The sequence below is a fragment of the Hippopotamus amphibius genome, chromosome 9 (assembly GCF_030028045.1).
Source record: "Hippopotamus amphibius kiboko isolate mHipAmp2 chromosome 9, mHipAmp2.hap2, whole genome shotgun sequence".
NCBI classification, from domain to species: Eukaryota; Metazoa; Chordata; class Mammalia; order Artiodactyla; family Hippopotamidae; genus Hippopotamus; species Hippopotamus amphibius.
Genome location: NC_080194.1, coordinates 24442185 through 24456543, shown reverse-complemented (window position 1 = coordinate 24456543; position 14359 = coordinate 24442185). Strand labels below are relative to the sequence as shown.

Here is a 14359-nt window from a genome sequence, read left to right as displayed (position 1 = left end):
TGCTTTGATCCGTTTTAGCCCAATTCTACCCCATGGTAGCTGATCCCATGTGATGCCTTCTGCCAAATTAGAGTCATACGATATGGTCTTTTATAGGTTTTATGTGTTCACTCTGTGCCAGGCCCTCTGCTAAATCTTTTACATGTATCAACAAAAACGTTTGATTATTTGCTTTCAGAAACTCTCTGACCTGACAATGTTGGCTGACTCTAAAAAATAGGAAGTAAAGACATGGCATTTCTGAGAGGCTGTTTTTGCTGCCAGGGATGATTATCTTTCTTCTGTTTGTTTGCACGCTATCTCGCGTTGAGTTTAGTTAGCAGCATTGGGACTTGAATCTTAAGGCCAGTGTTTACGAGGGGATCGGAAAATTGTCCAGTATTATTTTTTCAGCTGTATGACACCCTCGCTAGTACTGATTTCTCTAATGTGCAAATTACATTGTTAAATAGTCAGAACCTTAGAAACTCTCTTTAATATTGTTTGATCAGGATTCTGATCTTAGCTAAGGTGATCGTTATGGGGTATGTGGAAAAGTGCTTATTGGTGTTTATTATTTTAAATGGAAGCAGTATAAAAAAGTCTGAAGTACAAATACCAGAGTTCAGAGGATTAAGTAAAATCAGTTTTTTTGGCCCAGCGAAGCAAATCTCTCTATCTTTTCAAGAAGAATCTTAAAGTTGGAATCGGCACTAATTTGGCCAACCTGGTAAAATTGTTTTGATTGGGCTTAAATTTTTTTTCTTAATTTTAAAGACATTTCAAACATTTTAAAGAAGGGTTTTTTATTTATTTATTTATTTATTTTGTATGCACATACACATACATATGTGGCTAGTCTCAAAAAAAGAAGTGACTCCTGGAAGAAAAAAAAAGGAATAAGTAGCTCTTAATTTTTTTAGTTAAACTAAGATTTACTGTTCCAAACCCTTTTACGCGTATTAACATATTTAGTTCTCACGGCATTGTTGTCATCACTTAACGTCTTTGAGTCTCTGTTTCTCTGCCCAAGGTCACGTAGAGAAAGGAGCCTCTCTAGGATTTAAATCCAGGAGTCCACCTTCTAAGTTGGTTCTATTTGTATTGACCATAGTACTGATTTAAAAATATGGTGTAATTTAATCTCAGATGAATGGCTAATAGTAACTTTATCTTAAATGCAATAGACAAGCGTCTATTGCTAGGAGAAGCTACTTTTAGTTATTGATCGAAGGGTTTTTTGGTTTGCTTGTAGTATGTGAAAGTAAGATAAAGTTTGAACTTACAGAGGGAAAATACTTAGATTTAACTACTTTGAGAGAATAATACTAGAAACAGTTTGACACAGTGCCAAATCAGTAACACAATATATTTTTTGCCCCTTTCCAAAAAAGATTGGACTATAATGAATACTCAGTTTGTGTGAAAATGTGATTTGATTTGATTTTAATGTTTTAACATGCAACAATCTTGCAAATAAGGACCGTTTTTTCCCCAATCTATTAACATGTTTTACCAGCTGATCTTTTTCCTGTTAGTTAGGTAAATAGATGGCTCCTCTTTAAATAATTTTTTTGGCAAAAATTATAATTCACCTTAATCAACTGATGAATACTTATTTATAAGCATATGTGTGCATAGATCTACATGAATTATGTCACCAAATCCTTAATTTTCCTCATGTAAACACAGTAATAAAACAGTTTGGTTGCTAAGTCTGTCTTTTGTAGGCAGTTATTTTCTTGTCAGTGAATTAGTGTGTTGGGGGGAGAAGGTAAATGCTGATGTACAGTTGCTAACAGCAATTTCATTAGGTTCCTTTATAAGTGATTCAAGCATGAGAGCTGTATTTTCTATAAATTTAAAATTGCTGTTAATCTCTTGGGAAGATTGTCCATTCTGGGTTTGCAAGTTTTTCCTTTGCTAGAGAAACTTTTAAAGCATTTTTGTTCGTTGTGCTATATGTTGATCCTCTTAGGCAGTCATTTGTGCACAGAACAAATGAGTGAGAACAGCTTTGATTTAGAATGCTGACATGAAGGTAACATTCATACTGGTTTACCCTTAGCAGTAATAGGGTGTATTATATGCTAAGCACTGTGCTGGACACTTGCCTTTCCCTGCTACTTAGGGCTATTGGGGGATGGGCTCCAGAAGAAGACTGACAGAAACTGACATTGATCTCTCATGATTACTTTATCATTTCTGTAATAAACTGATAGCGTACTATTAGAGTGTACTGTGTTTTTGACACTAGTAGTGGCAAATCATCTGCATTTGCGCTATGATTATCCTTTCTTGGTGGAGGAGTCAGTAGTGTTCAGAATCCGGAGTACACTGGGGCCGAGTTTCATGAAATGTATTTCAAACAACATAGTTGTGCAAGGTGTTGATACATGTTAAATAGAAGTCAGAAAGTGGATACTGCTTGTTTAGAATATGTTCAACCATCCTCTTTACTATAACACTTCTCAGAACTGTTAATATGCTGATGTGAGTTATAAATCTCTATGAGGAGGATATAGCATCTGGTCTTTCTCACCTCTCCCCTCCTTTTCTTTTTCTTTTTTTTTTTCTTTTTTTTAACTCTTCAAAGAGAATGTCTTTGGGCAAGAAACATCTTGGGAAAAGATGTTCTAGACCTGAGTTTCTCAGCCTTAGCCCTGTAGACATTGGGAATCAGACATTTCTCTGTTGTGGGGGCCGTCCTGTGGCGTGAAGGACGTTTATCAGCATTACCCCCTCTCAGTTGTGACAATCAAAACTATCCTCCAAGGGCAAAATCTAGTTAAGAACTATTGCTCCAGATTAATATTGCAGTATTGCAGGAAATTATAGGATACATTAGCAATTTCTATCTGAAAGTTTCCTTTCAATGCGGAAGAAACACTAGTCTAGAAGGTGGAAGCACAGGTAGAGAAGGTTCAGTACATTCTACTGTAATAAATGTTCTGGATCCACTTTGTTCCCTGGCCTGATTTTCTAATAGTTTATTATGTGGAGAATTTACTGCAAAAAATAATTTCAAACTGCAGAATATTATATGGTAGAGACAAAAAATGTATTTTCCATTAAAACACTAGCCCATATGTTTAAATTTAGCTGCATATGATGATGTGGCATATTTCTAAAATCTATTTTTTCTTTTTTTTATACAGGGCTATTTTCTTCTTTTTGAATCTATGTTAGATTCTGTCCTTTATGCAAAGAACAAATACTTGGCAAACGGAGGATCGGGTGAGTATAAAATTCTAGTTTTAGTAATCTAATTTTGGTCTGGCAGAACCAAATGAACCTTTGGATTTCAAATAAACTACGCATGACTGAGAAAGTTCCCAATAGAGATGAAAGATGTTTCCATTAGAGGAAGCTTTAAGACGTTTGTTTAGTGTACTTTTGATGGTAGAACATTATATAAGATATGCAGGACTCTAAGTTAATGGTATTCTCATGAACACTTTTAATAAAAATACTAAGGACTAGATTTGGAAGCTTTTTGATATTCAAATAAAAGTCTAACAGAGACTGATTTTTAATCTTTAAGACATTTTGTTTTGTTTTGTTTTTCCAAACAAATGTTTCATACTAGGTTGGCGATCATTCACTTTGATAGCAAATTTTCCATGACTTTACTAAATGTATAAACCTGGCTTCTTAGTGATTTAGCAAGAACATTTAAATAGTGAATGGTTTCTGCTTGGTTTTTAAACCACAGCATACCCCATCAGTGTTTTTAAATAGATCCCAATAAATTTGGAAGGCTTCCTTTTCATGTCCATGGTGAGCTTCTAATCATATTAGCTCTACATACTCAGAGAGAGATTGTGGTTTTACAGACTTTCCACTGTGAACAGTTGTATACAAATGGAATGTTCTCAAGGATTGTGTTTTGCTCCTCTTTGGCTCTTCAGTGAGCTCCACAGCTCCTGGAACATAGAACATCATACGTGTTTCTTGCAGTGAATCATTAAAACTGAGTTGAATGGTATCTGTCTCCCTTCAGTCACCTTTCCCTGAGCCTTCCCTTTCTCAAAGCTTCAGAATCAATAAATCATTTCCATGGTCAGAGTACAGTTGATAAAACTGTTATATAAATTTTAAGTGGATGAAAAGGAGGATACATTTTGAACTGGTGACATAAAGCACTTGATCATACTTATGCCTCTTGCCCATCCATGTTCTGTGAAATTACTTTGGCAGTAAAAATCAGTAAGGCCAAAACATAAAGCACAGAGAAAATTCTCCAGTACAGAGTTTTTTTTTTATAATAGCGTTTAGGGCTTCCTAGGTGGCGCAGTGGTTAAGAATCTGCCTGCCAATGCAGAGGTCACGGGTTCGATCCCAGCTCCAGGAAGATCCCACATGCCGCGGAGCAACTAAGCCTGTGTGCCCAAAAAAAATAAAAAATAAAAAAAGAGATAATAGTGTTTAAATAGATTGCCTTTGTTTTTCAAAAGGCTCTCATTTTATCACTATATTTTTCTGCAGCCAGCCATGCTTCTGATCTCTGATAAGAACCTGGCTAGAATTTTTAGATACATTTTACCCTGCAACAATTGGCTATATCTTTCAGTAACTGCAGTGTTTTGTTTTGCTTTTTAATGACAACTGCACTTAATGACTAAAAACTAATATTATGTACCATTCTTTGATTATCCAATAGTTGCCAAATAATATGCTGTACCTTTATTTATCTTATTACATGTAATCCTCACAGCAGCCCTTTGAGATTTTGGAAACATAGGTATCCTCGATGGTACATATTAAGTGTCTAAGCCTCGAATTTTTTTTTTTTTCCCTAAACGCACATCTGCCAGACTCCAGTATTCATGTTCTTTTCACTATGCCTTGTTGTTTCTTTACTAAAGTGCTTCTTATTGAATCTGATTCTTGCCTTGAAGCTGTTGCAGGGAAGATTCAGAAAACTGTTTCCATACCTCCCTAAGTGGTGTTCATTGATCTTACTGAAGGACTGACAGCAACTTAATACATTTAAATTGAATTCTTGATGAAATTCATTAAGAACTCACAGCCATGTAAATAATGAGGTTATAGCTGAAATAGTGGCAGAATATTTCCCGTCATCAGAGGGATAAAGTGGAGGCTCATAAGTCTAGCTCTTTCCATATTTTTGTATAGCTGCTGTTAGCACTAAGATAATCTGGAAGTATATTGAAGAGACGTCAACATTTAACTGCCTAAGCAGTGCTGTTGGATGTTACTTGTTAAAAGAATCAAAAAAGGTAGAAGTCAGAAATGAGTAACATGAAGTGGTTTAGCCTCTTTTGTGTATACCTTGATGAATATCATCTAGATGCTCATTCTTTTATTGTGAACAGAATTTTCTTTTATGTTTTTCTGAAGGAAAGGTTTACTAAGCAATTAGTGTAAAGATTTTAGAAAGAATGATTGAATTATGAGAGAGGGGGACCATTGAAGACCATGTAAGCATGAAGGGACCACAACTTATTTTTACATGAATCTAGGTTCAGTTTATGTCTCACTTTTTATATAGTGGCATGGGGTAAAGCCTTTATAAAATACAGTCAGCCACTAACTTGAGTATTCATTCTTCTAATCACCAACCAATTCCATAGCACTTTAGAGGTACTCATTTACTACTATTATCACTAATAAAAATAAAGCTTCGTGGGGATTCCCTGGAGGTCCAGTGGTTAGGACCCGGCACTTTCACTGCCATGGGCCCAGGTTCAATCCCTGATCAGGGAACTCAGATCCCACAAGCCACATGGCATGGGCAAATAACAAAGAAACTTTTTTAAGTTTTGTAAAGTTAATGAAAGTGGATTTACTACTTTCTACTATTGTTAGTTAAGACTTACTAATTGTGTATCAGAAATTGTAGTTTTTTACATCCAGCCAACCAAGAAATCAGGAGGAAAACCAAGAAAATGTTAGGTCGAGACCAGTGCGTATTTTTTTTAGAAGGAATTAAGACAAAAACCAATGTACATTTTAGGATGACTGCATAGAATGTAAATGTTTTATACCCGGAAAGTGTCAAATACCACATCTCACAAAAATTGGAAGGGAAATTCAGGAGGTAGGTGGAAGGAAGTGTGTACTTTAAATGGGTTTACCTTTAATAGGAATTTATGGGATATCATTTAAAGCTGACAACTCAAGTAATAGCATTAAGGCACATTTAGCACTACAAAGGTAATATTAAAATGATACTATTGATTAATATTGAATGGTGAGGCTTGTGGTCATAGATCCTGTCTGTATCTTGATTGCCGGGGTGATTGTGTAGCTATGTATTTATCAAATTACATAGAATTATACACCAAAAAGGGCAAAATGAGTGAGTTTTACTGCATGTAAATTTTACCTCAACAGAAGTGACTTTAAAAAAAAAATGAAGCAGCATCTTCTGCCTTATTTAGGTCAAATGAATTATGACATAATTTGATTTCTGGCTATTTTGAAAAATATATTAAGACTGTACTAACTTTATACCTACTTCTGTAATTGTTGTTAGTATTATCAATACATCTCTCTTTGTAATTAAAAAAATAATTGGGTGGTTAAGAAGAGGAAAGGAGAAAAACAAGGAAATATACTAACTTTATCATTACTTATGATAGGAGATTAGTAAATACTGTTAAAAATAGACAACTAAAAATATTCTATAAGGTTGTAATTATAAAGTTAGCTACTAGAACAAAAAGGCAAGCTTCGTAAATAACAGAATTAATGCTTGGGAAAAAAGCAAAAAAAACATGTAGTTGAACTACTTAAAAAACAAAATAAAACAAAAGCTAAAGATACAGAATAATATAAAATGTTAGAGTTATGAACAAGAAAACCTTCTCATATCAATAATGTAAATGGGCTAAATTCATTTATTAAATGAAAAAGAATTTCAAATTGGATCACAAGAGAAAACCCAATTTTGTGCACTTTATAATGACACATGTAAAACAAAATTATATAGAAAAGTTAAAAGGGTGAAAAAAGATATTCAGGCAAATAAAAAAAAATCATGATATTGATACTAAACAAAAGGGAGTTTGGGCAAAATATTATATAATCATATGACCAGGGCTTAGCACTAAGGAGCAAAATCATGCCCATCTTCATAACTACTGAAAAAGTTTTTATATGTAAAATAAATGAATAATCTGAAAGTTTGATTAAGAATGGAATATTTACCTAATATCCAAGAATCTCCCCACAAAATATCTAATAATTACAAAAGAGAAAAGAGTAAATTTCCATGTAGAAGCCTGGCAGACTCCACCTTAGTCAAGTAATCTGTGTTGACATCTTCCAGAATTAGACTTATTGAAATTGTAGGAGCGTAAAGAAGTAATTCGTTGCTTTGAAACTTCCTCAGAACTGATAATAGTTTTGTAAAATCATAATTGTTGCATAGATATATATCATTAGTAGAGCCTAAGTCATGTGCTCATGCCTCACTTGTGAGGAGGGAGGGAAAGCTTTAGGTTTTTTTGTTTTCAGCTTCTGTAGAGCAAAGTAGGCCCTGTCTCATAACAAAGGAAGTCTCACAAATAGTTCAGAAGGGGGCAGCAACATAAAGTGGCAGATATGTAATATATACCCTGATAGATGTCTCTCTCAGGTTTTGCATTGGAAACTTGATCTGTGCTAATAAGAAATTCCCTCTGTTATAAAGTCCAGGTTTACAAATATACTTTTCTTAGGATTTCCCTCTCTGTAGAAAGCTGAGCTGTAGAGTTTACTGACTCCTCCCCCATTTCTGCTGGTTGCTCTCCTTTTTAGTGTTTCTTTGCCTTATCACCGCATTCCTTTACTCAGATGGAATGGGTAAGGCTGGGCTTTTTCATTTTCCTCACTTTGCCCTGAAATTTTATTAATCTCTAAACTTTCTCAACCCTTTTCTCCTTCCTCTTTCTTTACCAACAGCTGGTCATTTACTGCAAGATAGTTGGGTTCCTCTTTCCTTTTTTTCCATTTGAAAAGCATAAAATGTGGCATCATGAATAAATGGAAAGCATAAAGATTTTGCAGTCAGACCTTGAGTTAATAAATACCCTGACCAGTAATTTGGGCAGGTTACTTCATTTTTCTGAATTTCAGTTTCCTTATCTGAAAAATGAGGATTATAATCCAGCTTTATAGAATCAGTCAAAGGTCTAAATGAGATGCTTGACATAAAATAGTTGCTCAATAAATGTTAATTCCCCTCCTGAGTTATAGCTGGTAAACATGAGATTAGTATTAATGTTTATACTTTATAAAAGTTTTGAAATGCATTTAAGCATCCTTGTATTACTACCTGCCTTTTGTATAGTACTTATCTCAGTGTAATCAGCCACTAACACTGTCTCATACTGCTTAGAGGTTTCTTTAGTATTTCCATAATTTACTGTGTACTTCCTCATCTTCAGATCTTTTTCCCACATTCATTTTTTTTGTTTTGTTCAGTGAAATTGCAGTAGTATCATCTTCTGCTTTTTTTCGTATCATAATTTTTCAGTGCATATTGCAACATTTTAGTCTAGCCAAGCTTCAGTGTGGGCCTAATCACTATTAACACTATAAGTTAACTTTGAGAAAATGTTCCAATTTCCAAATAAATATTAGTTAATTTTTAACATAACCTTATTATATAAATTGAAATGAATTTTTTAAGCTTATTCAACTCACAAATTGTTTGATGACTTAGTGGCATAGTAGTACATTTCTCTTTATGCGTGTCAGTTATTTTATTGCTGACTATTATTTCACTGAAGTCTTTCTCCATATGGTTCACATATATTGTGAAAAGGACAGTCTATTTTGATTTATTTATTATCTCCTTTCTTTTCAAACCTTTTTTCTCTCTGGTTACTTATATACAAGCAGTGATGCTAGTGTTTACTAGGAATTGTTTCTTTATACATCTCCGTCTTAACCTTTAGTGTCCAAAAGTTTGTGAGGCATTTCTAAGGGATAAAGGATTTCCCATCTTTATCTATTCACCATGTGAGCTGTTCTAGTGACAAATGAATTCCGGGCAGTGAATCGAGAAGGACACAGATGTCAAAGCCATGAATTTATAAATGGTCTGGTAAGAGGGTGCTTTTGTCCAATCAGCGCTTTGTTAATTTCACCTAAAAGAAGGAATAATTATTCAATTATGTTTCTATCTGACAAAAATCAGATGACAGATGTGTCAGAAAGTGAAGGTAAAGGGTTAGTCAGGATTCTGGCAAGTGGCCTAAAATCTTAGCCAGCTGTGAGGAGGTGGATAAAGAATCAGACTGACCTATAGCATTGATAACAAGTCTTTCATAAATATTCATAGATCTTACTAACTGAAAGATAAAAACTAATTTCATTTCTAAGTTCTAACAAATAAAGGGAACATGATTTTCTGTTTTTTTGTGAAATATAATTAGCTTGAAAAATAAACCTTGAGGGACTTCCCTGGTGGTCCAGTGGTTAAGACTCCACCCTCCCAATTCAGGGGGTCCAGGTTCGATCCCTGGTTGGGGAAGTACATCCCTCATGCCACAACTGAGACCCGGCTCAGTCAAATAAATAAGTATTAATAAGTAAACAAACAAACAAACAAACCTCGAAAAAGTTGTCACATTCCTCTTTAGTCTGTTACTTCTTATCACCAACATATTTTCAAAACTGTTTTTAATTAGTTTTAGTAACTTATGGTTTTTCCTTATGAAAAAGATGAAAAAGTTATGCTTATTTCTTAGTAATTTTTTTTAAACTTTATTTTTTATTTTTGACTGTGCTGGGTCTTCATTGTGGTGCACAGGCTTCTCATTGCAGTGGCTTCTCTTGTTGCGGAGTGTGGGCTCTAGGAGAGCAGCCTTCAGTAGTTGTGGCGCATGGGCTTGGTTGTTCCACGTCATGTGGGATCTTCCTGCACCAGGGATCAAACCCGTGTCCCCTGCTTTGGCAGGCAGATTCCCAACCACTGTGCCACCAGGGACATCCCTCTTAGTAATATTACTAACTAGTACATCATATTGCTTGATACAGAGCCAGAATTGAGCAAACTTTTTCTACAAAAGGCTAGTAAGTATTTTAAGTTCACTAAGATTTTTAATAATATTCTAAAATAGAAGAACTCTATAAACCATGTTAAGTAGCTTGAATGTACACTGCACAGCCCCAGGGGATACTGGGACTCTGTGAGTGGTGCTCCCAGAAGTAGTGCAGTATGTTGGCCCTGATAATGACCTCCCTCATCGGTTTTTCCCTCACCAGGGATATCTATATCTGGTGTACTGCCTGTTTTTGTAGATAAAGTATTTTTGGAAAATAGCCATGCTTATTATGTATTTATATATTGTTTGTGGGGCTTTCACATCATAGCAGCAAAGATGAGTAGTTTCAATAAAGACCATACAGTGTACAGAACCTAAAACAGTCACTTTACATAAAGCATTTGCTGACCCCTGATCTATTCCTTTATTATGTTCCTCTTTAAGGGTGAAATTACAGTACATAATGTTGGAAAGCTTCCGTGATGGTCATATTAAGTCTGACAAAGTGTACAAAAAGAAGTTGCCAACTGTCTAACGTTGCTTCAGAATTCTGTTTCTTCTTCATAGTAAGGACCTGGTTCAGGAAACTAAACATACATACTTTTCCTGCAGTAGATAACTCTTACTGGTGTCAGCATTTAGAATAGCATATCATTATTTTGAAGAATTTGTATCAATCAGAAATTTAAACACAAGAAGCTTGCCACATCTGTGGAGGCAGAGGAGAGTAGAAGTAACTCAGTTTATTTACGCAGCAGTCAGCTCCAGCCCAATGCAGCTATCACATCTGCTTCACACGCCCCCTTAGAGAAGACTTGAGAAACTTCCTATCAGTGACATAACACCAAGTATTTTTTCTGGGTATCTCAAATGTCAGGTTTAGAGGAAGCAATTGCTTCAATGCCAGCAGATCTTATCGTGGGCTTTATTTAGAAGATAATTTAATGCTGCTGTCATTGAACAATAAAATTCCTACAGCTGTGGAGAGAAAGTTTGGGGGAACGAGAGGGTTATTTCTCTGCTGTTTAAGTCTGAAGGCTAGTTAATAATAGTGAAATTATTTCTCTTGTGCATTTCTTTGTCACATATGTACTTGCTTTCAGTTTGTTGATATAGGGGTATGTAATTTATATTTTAATTCACAAATCCCTTAAATGTTGACATTTGAAGGACAAAGTTAATTTTGTTATTTATTAATCCAAAAAAAGAACATCAGTATTTTTAAAATTTGTGTTATAAAGACTTTTTTTTTGGGGGGGGGGGTTATAAAGACTTTTTATTCGAAGAGAGTTTCTCCCTGAACACTCTCTTCCCTTAACTCCCTTAACACCTGCTCTCTTGGTTTTCTTCTTATTTCTGTGGTCTAGCTTCTCAGTCATTTCTTTTTGGCCTCCTATTCTTTTTCTTTTTTTTTAATTGGCTGCTTTGGGTCTCTGTTGCTGTGCACATGTTTTCTCTAGTTGTGGGCGAGCGGGGGCTACTCTTTGTGCCCCTACATGCCCACTGCCCTCTCTGCCTAGAACACTCTTCCCCTCCCACTCCTAACTTACTTGGTCTTCAGTTCTTATCTTAAATAACATCCTTGTTTCCCTGCTGTAGCCAAATCTGAGTTAGCTACTTTTTTCGGTAGGTCCCTTAGTACCTTATGCTTCCCCTTTCTTAGTATTTATTGTACCACCAACAATTGCTAATTTATTTGTAAAAATTGTATAAGTGTAAGTTTGAGTAGGGACATATATCCGCAGTCTGTAAGTTAGAATAACTTAGCACATATTTGGTGCTCATAAATGTTTACCTTTTATAATAAATGAGAGGGTAATATGAACTGGTCTTACACACAACTGTAAAATTCTATCACATGAATTTTTTTACACATGACATACCTTTTTAAAGGATTTGTCTCTGCACATTTCAGAGGAACATATAAAGTAAAAATCTAGTACCTCTTTACAGTCAGCATGTTTAATATTAATAAATATGTTTATTTCAGGATTGTGTCATCCTTTTTAAATAATTTGAGTAGGAACCCATCATTGAAATCCTTGTTTTAATCTTACCATCACAATAATAGAAACCTTTTTTTTTTTTTTTTAAAGAGGCTACAAGATGGAACTTGGTTATCTTCTTTTATCTATACCTTTGTTAATCCCCCACTGCTAGTAATCATTTGCTAGTAATGTGTACTGTTGGATTTGGTATTTATATTTAGCCTTTAAAAATTATATTTTGTTATAAAGAGAGAGAATGCTAAATTGTTGGATGTTTTATTTGTTACAGTCTACCCTGATATTTGCACTATCAGCCTTGTGGCAGTAAGTGATATGAATAAACATGCTGATAGAATTGCTTTTTGGGATGATGTCTATGGCTTCAACATGTCTTGCATGAAGAAAGCAGTTATTCCAGAAGCTGTGGTGGAAGTTTTAGATCCAAAGACTCTTATTTCAGACCCCTGTAGTATTAAGGTAGGTATTTTACTAATTTTATTTTCTTTAGCAGTATGGCTATTTTTCTTAGTTTTCATTTATGAATTTAGTATTTCAGATTAATATATTGATTTTATATATGCATCTTCAAAATGGTAATTATTCTTTCTGTTTTAATTAAGGTAAAGCAACTTGATATCATAATATTTGCCAGTTCACTGTGTCATCCCTTTGGAATCACTTCTCTTTATATATTGAAGTTCTTATACCGAAGGGCTGAATCACTTACTTTGGCTTAGTGAAGGCAGAAAGTCCTGCTGTATTGTCATTTCTGCTTCACCACCACATTCTGGCCTTATTTAGCTTCTTATTTACAGACAGGTTATTCATTCATATGTGTTGCACACAATTTAACTTCTCTCATTCAGATTTCTTCCAGCCTTTTCAGATTAAGTAATTATAGTGACTATGCCCATAAAACCAAACCAAGCTGTGTTCAGATTGCATAGTCAGTTCCCTTTGTGTTTTAATCTTACTCTTCACCATGTTAATCTCTAGCTTTATTGGTAATTTTGCTATGTTGAAATTACATGGGTTGAATAATAACTTTGCAGTGAGTGAAAGTCCTATTGCTTCTTTAAAAGACTCCTTAATTTCTCTGCTTCAGTTGTATAATTAAATAAATATGGTTGGTTTAGTGTTAAGTTTTTAGTCGCACTGTTACTTTCATAGCATCAATAATTGTTCTCTGCACAAAGTAGATATTTAATGTTCATTGATTTTCTTAAATTTATAAACTTTTAAATTAATATGTAAACTTTCTCAACAAGAACAAGCTGATTAAAATCGCATTCAGCTTTTAAGAAAAAAAAATACAGCCCAGTTAATGACCATAGGACTGTTCAGTGCCCTGGTAACACAGAGTGTAAGGGATTTATTTGGATTCTTCGACTCAGGGTAAGGGTGTACACTTATATTATAGCCAGCTCAGTCTTATATTATAGCCAGCTCAGCCTTAAGACTGAGCAGAAAGAGTAGGGTCATGTCAGGGTGCTAATTTCTCTCTCTAGTTATCTCTTTGCTTAATGCCAAAAAATGCTATGAATAAATAAAATAGTTGAAATAGAAAATTTAGGACTGATAAACAAAGGTGTTTAAAAAGTACATATACCTTTTCTCTTTTTTTGTTTGTTTAGGTAAATATAGTTTGTTCTGTGTCCCCCAATCCTTTAAAAAAAAGGCAACCACATTGTAACTTCTTTAAAATTTTCTCAAACTATTTAAAACAGAGTAACACCTTAGGTAGTCATACGAATTGTGTTCACTGTGTTATAAGCTAATAATGGTAAGTCAAATGTTGACAGCCTTTACAGGATCCTTTGGTCACACTGCTGTAGCCAAGTCCATCTACTCTCCATAGTGAAATGGAGAAGGATTTAAACTTGGTAGGGCAGAACAGGAAAATAAGGATATTTGGCCATTTTTTTTCCTGAAGTGAATCTTCCTAGTTGGTTTTGCTCATTTGTTGGAATTATGGTTTTCCCTAGTATCTAACAGACTTCAAATGCACTTAACAAGAATGAATTCTAAAATAACTTGTCCTTTTAAATAGCATATGTTTTCAGGTTGGCATTTCCCACAGAAATATTGACTGTTATCACACATAATTTATTGCAAATGTATACCACTGGTGATATACAAAATGATTTTAGTTGAAACACAGGAAAACATTTTGTATTTGAGAATATTTTAACATGTCTTAGAAAAAACTTTAGCATAAGTAAAAAATACTAATTTGACTTAAAGAAAAATTAAATAATAGGGCTAGTAGCCCTTAAATTTAGAAATAATCTCGAGTAGGGTGTGAATGATTAAAGTTTGCAAAGCATTGATTTACAGTAATCCTTTTTGCATAAAAAAAGAAATACGCATCTATTTGTTTCTGGTTTTGTT

General features: G+C 34.4%; 1 protein-coding gene across 7 annotated transcripts in view; it reads left to right on the top strand.

Annotated features, from left to right (window-relative positions):
• PRMT3 (protein arginine methyltransferase 3) overlaps positions 1-14359 on the top strand; it is a 134286-nt gene that overhangs the window by 74005 nt on the left and 45922 nt on the right. For all 7 annotated transcript variants that reach the window (XR_009055540.1, XM_057749758.1, XM_057749754.1 and 4 more), the window contains 2 exons: positions 3138-3216; positions 12258-12445. Coding sequence is in view for 6 of the 7 variants with exons in the window: in XM_057749758.1 (XP_057605741.1) it covers positions 3138-3216; positions 12258-12445 (267 nt within the window). In the remaining variant the exon portion in view is untranslated. The remainder of the gene's footprint in view (positions 1-3137; positions 3217-12257; positions 12446-14359) is intronic.